General features: G+C 40.9%; 1 protein-coding gene across 6 annotated transcripts; it reads left to right on the forward strand.

Moving 5' to 3' along the window:
* Window positions 1-536: 536 nt before the first annotated feature.
* Window positions 537-8,576, forward strand: LOC148648849 (serine/threonine-protein kinase pim-3-like). 6 transcript variants are annotated; one of them, XM_088606869.1, is made up of 7 exons: window positions 537-621; window positions 2,542-3,153; window positions 3,984-4,078; window positions 5,001-5,051; window positions 6,540-6,912; window positions 7,949-8,125; window positions 8,387-8,576. In XM_088606869.1, the coding sequence occupies exons 1-7, from the start codon at window positions 576-578 to the stop codon at window positions 8,488-8,490; spliced, it is 1,458 nt and encodes a 485-aa protein (XP_088462995.1). In that variant the 5' UTR covers window positions 537-575; the 3' UTR covers window positions 8,491-8,576. The 6 variants fall into 6 exon arrangements, with proteins under 6 accessions (XP_088462995.1, XP_088462998.1, XP_088463001.1 ...); XM_088606872.1 differs by having other exon boundaries at window positions 7,949-8,046; XM_088606875.1 differs by having other exon boundaries at window positions 7,949-8,018.
* The last annotated feature ends 6,433 nt before the right edge of the window (window positions 8,577-15,009 follow it).

Below are 15,009 nucleotides of genomic sequence, written 5' to 3' on the forward strand. Positions count from 1 at the left end.
TAAATCTGAAGTATTAATAATTATACCATTTATTAGCAAATGTGGAGTTCACATCACTAAAAAGTCAATTTCACCAGAGAAGCTAACTACAAAATTAACAGGCAGAACTACAAGGTTTCAAAAAGAAAAAATAAATCTGAAAATGCTAAAGTGATTCCTTAAAATATTTATGATATTTCCCTTTGATCAAAAGGAAACAAAAAAATATCTCAGAAAGTGCCAGACTTCAGGGTAATAGAGCAAGAATACTTTGCTTAACTGTTTGTCTGCTGTATACTGTAAAAGCAAATGTATTTGAAAGAATAGTTTTCAGTATTTGTATTATTTACTATTATCTCATTTGTTTTAGTGAGCAAAATGTATTTCTTACAATCTAAATCTTATGTAAGTTATGGCAACTACAGTCCCACAGTCAGACATACTGGTAGGTTAATAGCCCCACACAAGTGAGCCATTACATCATATCGTTGGGTTTGTGACATCATCAGTGTGGCGGCCATGATGTCAGAGCCTCAAAAGATGAAAAAAACTTCACCCTTTTCTTTACTTTATGAACACTGATATTTTTGGTGACTATGAATAATTGCAAGGACCACTTATTAGCATCAAATTCCCCTGAAGGTGAGAATTTCTTTGTTATTCCTAAACTAGAGTTAGAATATTATGATTCTTTGTGCTCTAGATCAATGAGGTTAACTCCTCTATGAATGGAGTTCAAGTCTCCTCATCCTACAGCCAGGGGGCTGCCCTTCAGGCAAGACGATTAAGCCAAAACTGAAATTATACTTAAATACTCAATACACATTCACTAAGCGTTAGATTCGAAAGTAGTCAGTACACCAGTAAACTGAACTCAGTTCTCCAAAGCACATGAAGTTTATCACTGCAATCAGTGCACTATGGACCAACAAGTTCTGCTGGATTACATACTGTAGATCATATTAAAAGAAAGAGAAAACATAATATATATAAGATGCCTGTCTTATTTAACAAGTGATATTATGTTCTTGCTTTCTTTCAAAAAGCACTTTTAAATTCAATAAATTTCACATAATTACATTATACAATTCTAATCCTAATGTTTGACATACAAGTAATTATGTGTATTTTGCTTGTGATATATAGTACTTTGCAAAAGTATTCAGTCACACAGTTTTCACATTTTGTTGCTTTAAGGCTTGCGGTCTTGATAGTAGTAACTTATTAGGTTGACAAAGAAACAAATAAGTAAAAGCAAAAGGAAGGATAGAAAAGTGGAAAAGTCATTGCACAAGCATTCAGACTCTTGATGTGGGTGTGCTCTGGCACATCTGAATTAACGTAGGTGCACAAAAACAATTAGTTGAGTAGCCGTTATCTGTGTGCAATAATAGTGGTTCAAATAATTTCAGAATAAATACACCTCTCTGTAAGGAAGTGAATATTCATACAAAAACTCAGGACCACAGAGCTTTCAAAACAAGTAAGGGATAAAGTTGTAGAAAGGCACAGATCCTTAGAAGGGTACAAAAACATTTCAAAGCCTTTTAATTTCTCTTTGAGCATGGTGAAGTTGATCATCAAGGAGCACAAGGCACACAGACACTGTGTAGATTTGTCTGTCTCTTAAAACCGAGCAGCCAGGCAGGGGGAAAACTGGTTAGACATGCAACTATGTGGCCAATGATTTTGAAATGAAATGGGAGAAAATGAGTCAACAATATTCCAGATGGCCTCTATGGTTGTCACGCCCTCTACATCTAGAGGGCGCTCCTTACTGTTCCTAGTTTTCCTGTGCTTTTCTTGTCCTTCCGGTGTGCCTTTGTGTGGGGCTATATATTTCCGGGTCACCCTTTGCTCCTGGCTCAGCATTGAGGGTTTGGATGTCTTGAGACCCGCCTAGTACCAGTACCTCATCCGTGGCCTGAGGGCATAGGTTTCTACATCATCCGACCCCCTGAGCCTGGGTTAACCCAGCAGCCATATCACTCTGCAACTCACAACTGGCAACCCACTGAAGCTAAGCAGGTGTGAGCCTGGTCAATACCTGGATGGGAGACCTCCTGGGAAAGCTAAGGATGCTGCTAGAAGAGGTGTTAGTGGGGCCAGCAGGGGGTGCTCACTCTGCGGTCTGTGTGGGTCTTAATGCCCCAGTATAGTGACGGGGACACTATTCTGTAAACAGGCGCCGTCCTTCAGATGAGACGTACAACCAAGGTCCTGACTCTCTGTGGTCATTAAAAGTCCCAGGGCATTTCTCTAAAAGAGTACTGGTGTAACCCCGGTGTCCTGGCCAAATTTCCCATTGACCCTTACCAATCATGGCCTCCTAATAATCCCCATCTATGAACTGGCTTCATTACTCTGCTCTCCTCCCCACTGATAGCTGATGTGTGGTGAGTGTTCTGGCGCACTATGGCTGCTGTTGCATCATCCAGGTGGGGCTTCACATTGGTGGTGGTGGAGGGGAGTTCCCATTACCTGTAAAGCGCTTTGAGTGGAGTGTCCAGAAAAGCGCTATATAAGTGTAAGGGATTATAAATTATTAATTATGGTTTTCAGAAGGAACCTCGGCCAGCACCTCCACAGTGTTGGGGAGTGATGGGATGGTCCATGAGGGAATAAGAAAGGAGGACAAAGGAGGGAAGAGGAAGAGGAAGAGAAGGTGCACCAGGAGCAACAATGTGAGAAGGCGAGGCAAAACAGGGAAAATCGATCCAACCAAGAGGGAGTCGGGCAGGGAGGGTGGAAGCCAGGGGGAAGAGGCGGAGGAAAGAAGCCAAAGAAGGAAAGCGAGATGGGGAGGGAGAGGCAAGCCAGAGAAGAGGTCCGTGAGTGAGAGCAGCGGAGTCAGGAGGAGTAGAGAGAGGGCGGCAGGGAAACCAAAAGCCAGGAGAAACAAACGGAGGAGATTTGACCCAATTTCTCACTCCGAATCGGAGACCTTTCCGGAAACTGAGGAAGCTCCGGCAAGTGGAGGGCAGGACCCATCATCTCCTCCCGTTAAAAGGAAAAGGAAAATGAGAGGAGCAGCAGCCCGTCGGTCAAGATCGACCTCAAAACACCCACTGGACACTGACTCACTGGACACTGACCCACTGGAGACCTCTGGTTGGTGTGAGGAACCAGAGATAGAGGGGGAGCAGACTACGGAGCTAAAGTCGCACTCTAAAGGTCTGAGATTTTCTGAATTTTCTGGTTTTTTTTTAACAAGGTGGTTAGAGAAACAAAGACTAGCGATCAGCTAGCTAGGCAGGGAGAAAATAAATCAAAGATTAAGTTCCAGGAATCAATCAATCAACCAACCAACCAACCAAATAACCAACCAATCAATTAATCAATCAGAAATATTGGGTCTTGATGATGTAATTGTTATAGACTGAGTGCAACACATAATGTTACTTGTTCTCAGAAATGCCTGATCCAGGCTGGGAGAGTTTTAAGTTATATATCATCTTATTTCAGGCAAAAACTCTCACAAGTTTGCTTCCTTATGATTCAATTGCTCTTCATATTTCAGAAGCATATTAGAAGATTTTAGTGCACAGGAAAAAAAAAAACATTGTAAAATATAAAAAAGTGATGTGTCTAAAGAAGCACGATTTTACTGGCTTACCAAAATAATTACGTGCAACCTGTTGTTTCCAAAGGACAATGAAACATGGTGGACAATGTCGTATGAAAGTGAGATTTAATCAAAGTGAGCAGACAGAGTGAGGGACTACCACTATTTGTTTAACTAAGGTCCTATTTTTCAAACAGGAACAGGTCTCACATTAGACAGAAAGACATAGTTATTTATAGTTTTATGTCAGTTCTATTCCCTTAGCCTTATATTTCACAAAGAGGATATTTTGGAAATTTAGATTTACATTTGTTAGGAGAAGCTAAAACCTTCAAACCATTTAAAATTTTGTTCAGTAACTACTGTACATTTTTCTTAAGAATGTTCATGGGACATGAGACATTTTCGTTTATACTCTGAGCAAACGTTTCTGTTTTAGAGGTGTTTCAAGAGCTTTACGAGAAAGGGGACTTAATAGGATACGGGGGATATGGTTGTGTCTATGCTGGAAACCGGAAAACTGATGGGATACCGGTAAGGATCCTCATTCTTCTCACGGTTCTGTTTAAAAAGTTTGTATTCAAGATTTTACTGTCGATTTAATCCATAAATGTGACAAAATGTGGCAAAATCTTGTTCTTGCTGCACCCCTGCTTGGCTTGAACTCAAGAAACCTACAGCTCCCTGACTTCTACAGTTCTCTTCCTTATGCTGCTCCCTCCTGCCTCCTCTTTCCTGTGTCTGCCTAGAGTCCCCGCCACCCTTTCTGTCTCTGATATGTTACTATGACTGTTAAAATATACACCAATATACATTGGCAAATCGTGGCCTCCTAATAATCCCCATCTATGAATTGGCTTCATCACTATGCTCTCCTCCCCACTGAGGTTCTGGTGCACTATGGCTGCTGTTGCATCATCCAGGTGGATGCTGCACATTGGTGGTGGTGGAGGGGAGTCCCCATTACCTGTAAAGTGCTTTGAGTGGAGTGTCCAGAAAAAGCGCTATATAAGTGTAAACAATTATTATTATTATCATCATCCTTCTGGACTCACTGCTTCTCTTTGCTACCTTTCTATTGGTGCATCCAGCTACCATCCTATTGGCTGCCTGCTTTTCCATTTGTTTTTCCTATAAAATACAGTAACTGCAAATTGCAGATGTTGCCAAAATACCATACTCTTTTATTGGTATAGTATATATAATCTCACAGTAGCTATAACGTCTTTTGGGTTATTTTCCTTTTATTTAAGTAATCCCATATTACTATAAGCTGACTAGGATAATGAATGTTCTGATTTAAAATTGTCATCATGAAGAATCAGGAAACAAAAAACTAAACTTACTGTTATTATATACCTGTTATTAAAGTGTTTTATGAAGAAAGCTAGCTTAATGTTGTTTTTTTGGTGCTTGTTTTTTTTTTCTTTCATAATGCCATTATGCCTTTGTCCAGGTAGCAGTTAAATGTGTCTATCGGAAAACAATAAAGAAGTGGGCAAATTTGGTGAGTATGTTTTGTGGTGTTCTTATAATATGTGGAGATGGTATGAAGCCAATGAAATGAGGGCTTAATGAAAATGTATTGTATAAATGTAATGCATAATGAAAAGATACTGCTGGACTTTCACATTTCCGTTCCATTCTAGTTTCACAAATGATAGCTTAATTAATCCATAGAACATCTACAGTATGCATGAGACAAGAAAGAACAGCACACAATTAAATATAGCTTTAATAACCTTACGTTTACAATTATTTCCAGATCCAGAATCGAAAATGCACACTGTTTAGCAAATCCTACTGTAGTCGCATAGTAATGAAACAAACTATAAGAACAGAACTTAGTTTAAAAAATAATAAAATATCTATGTTTTCCAATAGTTTATACGAAAAGAAAGTGCCTTCTATTTTTAATTCTTTATGATTAAATAAATCACAGAAAATGAGAGCACGAGTAAAGCATACGCTAAGAAAATGACAACACTTTGAAGAATACAATTGGCTAGTTCAGCCCAAGATACACTATAAGAGGTCTCCAGATGGTTGTTTCGAAGTGCCCAGTTTGTAGATCATTCTCCTACGTAGCCATATTACCCTGCAGCTCACAATTGGCAACCTACTGAAGCTCCTGGAAAAGACTAAGGTTGCTGCTGGAAGATGTGTTAGTGGGTTCAACAGGGGGCGCTCACCCTGCAGGTTGTGTGGGTCCTAATGCCCCAGTATAGTGACGGGGACACTATACTGTATAAAGGCGCCCTCCATGGGATGTGAGGTAAAACCCAGGTCCTGACTCTCTGTGGTCATTAAAAATCCCAGGGCATTTCTCGAAATGACTAGGGCCTGGCCAAATTTCTCATTGGCCCTTACCAATCATGGCCTCCTAATAATCCCCATCTATGAACTGGCTTCATCAATCTGTTCTCCTCCCCACTGATAGCTGGTGTGTAGTGAGTGTACTCGTGCACTGTGGCTGCTGTCGCATCATCCAGGTGGGGGCTTCACATTGGTGGTGGTGGAGGAGAGTCCCCATTACGTGTAAAGCCCTTTGAGTGGAGTGCCCAGAAAAGTGCTATATACATAAGAGGTGACTATAGATTGGTTTAGGGCTTTACTTCATTTACCAGGCCTTTGTATAACTACAGAGAAGTCATCAGACCAGCTTCAGGTCAATATTTTTGTCGCAATAGAAAGTTAATAACGATTGGTCCAGTACAAAGCATGGCGCTGACCGTCATTGGTCCATTACTAAGCAAAACATTGCTATATCTGCATTCACTTTTTTCCTTTGCATTGCTCACTTCGGTTAGAGTTCCTGTTTAAATCAACAGGCTTAATGATTTTTATGTGCTTGTTTGTTTAGTGTTTTTTTTTATGTGAATGGCCCTTTTTAATTAGCGTTTCCTTGCTGGCGATGAAGGGTGGCATATGTTATGGATTACTTGTGTGATGGCTCCTGGCCTGACGGGGCCTGCTGTCTTGTTCTCCACCTCAGCAGCAGGGCACCGTCCCCCTGGAGATTGTGCTCCATCAGCGGGTGTGTGCCCCCCCTGCCTGCGCCAGCGTGGTGATGCTGCTCGACTGGTTCAGGATGCCCGACCGCTTCCTGCTGGTCCTGGAGCGGCCCGAGCCCTGCCAGGACCTCTTCAACTTCCTGCAGGACGTGGGCGGTTTCCTGGAGGAGCCGCTGGCCCGGGACTTCCTGCGACAGGCCGTGGAGTCCCTGCAGCACTGCCTTTCCCGGGGGGTGGTCCATCGGGACCTCAAGCCCGAAAACCTCCTGGTGGAGGCCAGAACCCAGCGCCTGAAGCTCATCGACTTCGGCTCGGCAAGCCCTCTGCAGGACGGGCTGTATTCTGACCTGGCTGGTGAGGGGGGCAGGGAACACAAGAGCATCCTGGCAGCTCTATTGGGGAGTTTTGTATGGCAGGACTATCGGACACACGTGCGCTGTTTCTGTGACAGTCATTTCTAGACAGACATCTCTAAGATGTATGTTATGTAACTTGTTGCTGTTGTCGCTGTTCTGTGTTTTTGTTTTTGGTGTTTCCTTGATGTCTTTGTATCGGAGCATACAGGCAAATAAGCATTTCATTGCACTTGTATATATAACAATAAACTCCACTCTACTTTACTCTTCCAAAGCACATGATTATACTCACATACTATCCAGATTTGAAAACACTGTTTCACTCAGTTGCAATATTCTCACCTGATTGCTTTAGGATTGCCATTAGCGTAACATGTTGCAACACCAATAAAGCAGTATAACAAACCAAGCTTCATTATTCTGCTTTCAAAATTCCAGCACTGTGATCCTTTAGTACTGAGGCGTTTTTTTTCATCAGTATGAATTTTCAGTAATAAAAATCACTAGTAGCTGAGGAGCACAACCAAATATTGCTTATGCTGCAAGATAGCATGGCACTAATGTGCTCCCCTAGCTTGGCGAACACATTTAGCCATGCCCCTCGGACCACACCTATACCATCTACCTCATTATGATTTCTTATTAATGCACATCTCCAGTCATTGTTTACACGTCTGTATTGTTTACATTCAAACTGTTTACTTGTGTACTTGTACATTGTCACCTGTTTGTTTGTATATTGTCTTGATGCACTGTCTGCACTTTGTGTTTTTACACTTGTTTTAACCATTGAGAGACTTTCTGTAAGTAAGAATTCCATTGTACCAGTACATGTACCGGTCACATATGGCAATAAAGATCAAGTTCGACTTCAAGCTTACGAAAAAAATTGGTCACTCTAGATTATGACTTAGAAACAAAAGATATATAGGTACTGTATATCACCTTTTTTGGAATCAAAGTGTCTTTTTCACTGAATGAAAACTGCATTCAGTTCAAGGTAATTAAGTTTTTCTTGGCCTTTTCCTCTCTAGGTACTCTGCATTACTTTCCACCTGAAACAATCCTACGTGGAGAGTATCAGGCAATTCCTGCCACAGTCTGGTCGGTGGGAATTCTGCTCTTTCACATGGTATGGGGCGATGTGCCTTTCTCCGATGACAATGAAATTGTAAAAGGGACACTTCACTTCCCCAGAGATATCTCCAGAGGTGAGATGAGATACATTGTAAACATCGATGGATTTTCCGTCCAAATCTGCACGTTTAAATTGCGTTTATTACATATTTACAATATCTCCTCCGAATGTAAGAGAGAAAAACATACTATAATAAAAAACAAACAGAAGACATTCCTCCCTGAAATTCCACACAGTTCTTATTGAATGTTCTGTCACCTGGTTCATTCAGTAACATAGCATAGTCCACACTTCTCTGTAGACCTGAGTGTCCCCTTCATTTTCAACCTGACAGAATGCCGTAACCTGATTCGCCGCTGCTTGACTTCCTGCCCTAGCAACCGGCCTACGATGGAGGACATCCTGCTCCATCCCTGGATGAAGCAAATTGGAAAGTAACATTGGACAAGTCATACTCACGGCTTCCCTACACAGAATACTGTTTTGTTGGAGAATAAATACAAAAAACATGGTTTTAAGACTCATTTCATCTGGCTGAGTGTACTAGACCATTATTATTATATTTAGTATTGCAGTATATTGTGAAGGAAATTGGAGACTGGGATTAATTTAAAGCAGAGAAGTGCAGAGCCTTACATGGAGACATCAAAAACAAACTACAGATTTAAAGTGGGAAACATAAGGTTTGAAGAAGCTACTGTAATAACAGCCCAACTGCCGCTAGGTGCTATGAAAGGAACTGTCATCTGTAATTAGATAGACTGGGTGATAATTAATTAATGAGATTATTGATGGTGGTTAAGTCCACATTCTCACAGGGATGTAATTAATGGGAATGTTGTGGCTAATGCCAGCAGCCATATCACCCTGCAGCTCTCAACTGGCTATCTGCTAAAGCTCACCAGGTGTAAGCCTGGTCAGTACCTGGATGGGAGACCTCCTGGGAAGCTATGGTTACTGCTGGAAGTGGTGTAAGTGAGACCAGCGGGGGGTGCTCACCCTGCGGTCTGTATGGGTCCTAATGCCCTGGTATAGTGGCTTGGACACTATACTGTAGTGGGCTGAGATGTTAAACCAAGGTCCTAACTCTCAGTGGTCATTAAAGATCCCAGGACATTTCTCGATAAGAGTAGGGAGTTATCCCGGTGTCCAGGCCAAATTTCCCCCCTCAGCCTTTACCGTGGCCTCCAGATTGTCCCCATGTATGATTAGCTTGCACTTGCCCTTGTCCAAGGTGTACCTTAACTTGCGCTCATAGCTTGCCGGGTAGGCTCCGGCCTCCCGCAACTCTGTATATTATAAAGTAGTTTGGTAAATGACATGGCATGATATATTTTGGCTATAAAGGACTTTAAGGATGGTAGTTGCTGGTTGGGTGTTTGATAACTTACAGCAAGAGAGGCTGCTGAAGGGATGAGTTATAAAAATTGTTGCTATAAAGCCTTCCCCAGTGACCATTATTGTCCTTTGTGAGTTTTTATATGCATTATGGGGTCTGTCACAGAGTCAGCTCATTTACATCTTCTATACAACAGGAAGCAATAAAAAGCAAAGAGAATGTAGTTCACTTATACAGTTAAGTGTAATTTGTATTAAAGAATTCTGTAAAATTATTTAAAGAATTCTGTTAAATTAGGTTCTCTAATTTTGTCCCACAGTCCAAAAACATGCAGTTAGGTTAACTGGCTTCTAGGAAAATTGGCCCAGGTGAGAGTACAGTATATGTTCATGTCTGTGTATGCCCTCTAATTAACTTGAGTCCTATCCAGGGTGTTTCCTGCCTTGAGCCCATTGCTCTCTAGGATAAGCTCCAGCTCCCTGTGACCCTGAATTAGATAAAGTGGTTAGAAACTGGATGCATGGATTCTATTAGAAGAACATAGTACAGTAATAGAGATCATTTCGAATGTTTACAATTTTAGTCCTAATATAATAAAAACACTTTGGTTCAGTCCAGAAAAGAGCAACCAGATATATTTACTTATTTTAAGAAATACGGACTTAAGTGGAAAGTGCTTTTAAAACAATTTAAAGAGGTGACACCTCTGTACACAGAGGGTAATAATAATAATAATAATAATAATAATAATAATAAGATTAATAATAATTGCTTACACTTATATAGCGCTTTTCTGGACACTCCACTCAAAGCGCTTTACACGTAAAGGGGACTCCCCTCCACCACCACCAATGTGCAGCCCCCACCTGGATGATGCGACGGCAGCCATAGTGTGCCAGAATGCTCACCACACATCAGCTATCAGTGTAGAGGAGAGCAGAGTAAAGTAGTAGGGTAGTTGGAGTCTGTAATGATCTGTCCAACCACATTGTTGAAGGTGATACCTGACTTCTTTCAAAAAAATTGAATGAGCTCTTTTGGTGACATCCTAGAAACCTACCGTGACAGATGGTTTGGAGGGCCTCCTTTTTTCCACAACAATTCTTAGGTTATGATGAAAAACGATTGTAATGGCAACTAATGCTAAAACTGAACATGGCCTCTGAAGGCATAAGGACATTACGAGATTCATATCTGAAACATTTTTGCCATTCTTCATGGACCAAGAAAAAAGATCAGCAACCTCAGTTTCAAACAAAAATCAAATTACAGCTGTTATTCAACTCTTTCCACTAGGGGGAGCAATTTAACCTCAGACGTTCAATTTAACCTTTGAAGACGTTTAGGCAGGAACAGACTGGGACAATCTGCTGCTTAAAAACTGACATTTGTACATCAAGCAAGTTAAGACCAATATAAACCAATGAAATATAATACTGTATATTTCATTAAATATAAACCTGTTTTGATCTATCAAAATGGTACTGTATGATATGTTAAAGTTTGTATGGAAACAGCATTCTACCACTATAGATATATATTCTACCACTATAGATATTCTATATTCTACCACTATAAATATTGTTACAAATGGGGAGTTACGAAACTGGTGAAAATCAGGATTTGACTGAGCGGTTTAGTCAATCAGTGAAATAATTATTCATAACCCCCAACATGTACATGATTTCTAACAATATATCCGAGTGCCTGGTAGAACTAGAGGCATGCGAATTCTTTATTCTCTGGCACAGCTTTGTTGAGAGGAGTAATAATCCAGGCACACTTGGCTAAAGCAAATATTTATTACAGTAAACTACACAAGACACAAAACATACAACACACAAAGTTACATTAGATACAGTATTTACTGACACAGCGTTTTAGAGGCCTAACATTCTGGTCACCCAGAAAACCTCAGACTGCTACTAAGCACTAAAGTCTTAATGCCTACAGAGGCCACACAAATACAAAGCAACCTGCAGTTAAATTTCTCTCTCTGCACCCTGGATGGCACAAAATAAATGGGAGCCTATATCCCTATCCATAAAATGCACCCTAATCAGGAAAGATATTTCTAACTGAGGTATCTTTTACCCAGGAAACCCAAGTTCCCTAAAAAACAGAAAAGCACGCTCTCTCTTACAAGGTTAAAATAATAATAATAATACTTCCTTACACTTATATAGTGCTTTTCTGGACACTCCACTCAAAGCGCTTTACAGGTAATGGGGACTCTCTTCCACTACCACCACCAATGTGCAGCCCCACCTGGATTATGCGACGGAAGCCATAGTGCACCAGTACACTCACCACACACCAGCTATCAGTGTGGAGGAGAACAGAGTGATGAAGCCAGTTCATAGATGGGGATTAGGAGGAGGCCATGACTGGTAAAGGCCAATGGGAAATTTGGCCAGGACGCCGGGGTTACACCTTATATCCAGGGCTATTTCTTGACATTTATGCAGAAGACAGTGTCCTATGTTTTTTCAATGAATTTAATGTTTTAATTATGTCATCAATTTGTCTATTACTTTGACAAATTGAGAGAAATTCTGTAATTTGGTGTCTTTAGAATTCAAACAACTAAATACGCTGGCACTCACTCTTAGAATGGTATTTAGACAGTTGCTGCTTTATGACATCAGAACACTGTATTCACTGCTAGTAGATGAGTTTACTGAAATTTCAATGCATTTGCACTTGTGGAAAGTATTTTAGTTGCAGTACTGAAGAGATTAAGCAATTCATTCACCAATCTAGCAGAATCCACATGGCCGGGCGGAAGTGCAAATGTAATTAATTCAATTTGTGAAGGATAGCACAGCGGTCGAGTGGTTAGCATTAGTGTATCACAGCACTGGAATCCTGGATTCCATGCCTAGGGTACTGTCTGTGTGGAGTTTGTATGTTATCCCCATATTTGAGTGGGTTCACTCTCAGTGCTCTGGATTCCTCCCACAGGGACATACTGGCAGGTTAACTTCCTTCTGGGAAAACTGGCCCTTGTGAGAGTGTTTGCATGTCCTTGTCTGTGTGTGCCCTGTGATGGACTGGTGTCCTGTCCAGAGTGTACCCTGCCTTGTACCAGTTGTTTGCTGGGATAGACTCTGGCTCCCCCATGACCTTGACATGGATGAAGTGTGCCATTTGAAAATGGATGGATGATTTGGTGAAGAGTGTGCTCAACAAAGTCTATTATAACCAGATGACTGTCATGGGAGCTGGTTCTGATTCCCGTGAAGCGTGTTGTTAAAGACCCTATGCGTGACGGTATAATCCGGAAGAGTGTGGAGATGGACATCAGGGGAAGATACAGAAGGGTTAGGATGAGTTGACAGACAGGGGGCAGTGAGTGCAGTGATCCGGTGCATGGGAGGAAAATCGGAAGCAACCAAATTCAGGGAGGTCCAAAAGGGGTTGTCACGGCAGAGTCCATATTCCATAAACCGGGAGATCCATCTGGGACAAAGACAGTTAAAATCCCCGGGAAGCAGAACCAAGACCAGGAACACAGAAAACTAAAACCTAAACGGGACCAGGCTCTCCAAGCCCCGAACTCAGTAGGTCAGGGCGCCGGGGTGAAGGCCTATGCCCTCAGGCTACTCCAGGCCTGGTGACAGGCAGACCTTTCGGATGTCCTTTTTCTAATCCTGGGCCCGGAACAGTGGAGACGCTAGGCTTATAAAGCCAAAACACTCACAAGACACACTGGGAAATAATGGAACTGAACCAATAACAGAAATGGGTAGGAGCGTCCTCTAGAGGAGGAATGTGGAATGTAGCAATGACAAGGCCTGAGAGGAAAAGTTGTAGTGGGGCATGCCCAATAACAGCGAGTGGAAAATACATTACAGCAGTTGTAGGCTGGAATGTCTTTCCTTTACAACTGTGAAAATAGAGTGGATTTTTTCCACACATAACAAGGGGTCTATCCATAACAATTCCCACAAGCCCCAAGTCAATGAATTCTGTGATGACCAGTGCCATTTCATATTCAATATCCAGCAGTAACTCAAACATGCCAAGGTAAACATTAAGAGGAATGGCAAACATCTTCTGTACGTGGTGGTTCAGAAGTCTTTCCTTTTTGAAATGAGATGAATCGGCGATATAGGAATAAGTGGAGGCTAATTCCATGCTAAAAAACAGAAAGAAATGGAAAAAAAAGGTTTTGGCCGTTAAGCCTTCTTCAGGAGGGTAGAAAGAGATAGGGAAAGGAAATGTTTGTTCTGATACTGGTGAGGGTAGTGTTTTTCCCTGCAGATTCACAGGATATTATGTAACAAAATGGATGTCCAGAATCAGGGAGAAAAAGAAAATCACAGAATTCTTTACCGAACAAATGTATATTCCCAGAATATAAGAAATTAAGACAAGTAAGATTCACATACCTACCTAGTGTAACATCATTCCGATTCTGTACTCTATACTTTATTGCAAAAAATAGACATATTATATTAAGCTCCTTTACCATGACAAATAAATTATATAAAATATTTATCTATTGATCTTTATTACTATTGTTCTGTGTATTAACATGATCTTCACCTTTAGTCTAGAATTAGCAATAACAAACTTTATTATAATGATTGCTCCATAGGAACAGAATGGGGCTAAAAATGAAAGTGGAAAAATATTTCTAGTTATTTACAAGTGTACTTTTATCATTTGCATTACTATATTTTGCAATGAATGCCCATCTTTTAATAATTTCACAATTTTCTTTTTGCTGAGTACAACACTATTTTCTATCAATTCCTGATTGGCTTCTACAGTATATACAGTGCCTTGCAAAAGTATTCATACCCTTCCATTGGTATCCAATTTTGTTTAAAATACAAAATAATATATACATGTTATTTTAAATGTAATATTCTGTTCTAAAGCTGAATGCTCAAGTTAAAGGCTTCCAAGAGTAAGTCTCTATCAACTTTGGACACTGGCTTGATGTAATTTTTTTTTGCTCTTTCTTTTTGGTAGATTTGTTCACGCTCTATCAATTTGTTTGAGGACGGCTTATGGACAGCAGTTTTCAACTTTTTGTAGATTCTGAACAGGATTCAAGTCGGGACTTTGACTGGACCACTGAAGAACATTTTTTCGTCTTCTTAAGCCACTGCAGTGTGGCTCTGGGCATGTGGTTTTGATAGTTGCCCTGCCCCAATTTAAGTCTTTAGCAGACTGAAGTAGACTTTCTTCTAAGATTTGCCTGTACATCGTCCCATCCATTCCCCCCTCTTGACAAGCTACCCTGTCCCCGCTGACGAAAAGCATCACCATAACATGACTTTGTCACCGCCATGCTTGACACTGGGAATGGTATTAACGGGTGCATACAGAATAGTTGTAATGTTACACTTGTGAACATCTCTCCCTAGTTTCTTCCTTATCTGTGTGGTATGATGCCCCTCCTGTTTAATGTTGGTTCGGTTTTCCCTCCACCCTTCTCCTGATCTAAAAGGTTTCCTTCCTTGCTTTGAAAGCTCATAAGTGTTCTTACATGAAAATCAATCCCACAAGCACAGGCGTTGTATTCTGAAATTACCATAACCACCATTACTGTCAGAGGTAACACTGAAATAATTACGAGGGTTGTCAAGGTGATTTTGTACACA

This window comes from Lepisosteus platostomus, chromosome 14 (genome assembly GCF_059453375.1).
Source record: "Lepisosteus platostomus isolate fLepPlt1 chromosome 14, fLepPlt1.hap1, whole genome shotgun sequence".
NCBI lineage: Eukaryota > Metazoa > Chordata > Actinopteri > Semionotiformes > Lepisosteidae > Lepisosteus > Lepisosteus platostomus.

Excerpts from the sequence above, each read along its gene's own strand:
- LOC148648849 (XM_088606869.1), top strand. The coding sequence starts at position 576 with ATGAATAATTGCAAGGACCACTTATTAGCATCAAATTCCCCTGAAG. Across the intron at positions 3,154-3,983 it reads GCTAAAGTCGCACTCTAAAG|AGGTGTTTCAAGAGCTTTAC; the intron begins GTCTGAGATTTT and ends TTTCTGTTTTAG. Across the intron at positions 8,126-8,386 it reads CCCCAGAGATATCTCCAGAG|AATGCCGTAACCTGATTCGC; the intron begins GTGAGATGAGAT and ends TCAACCTGACAG.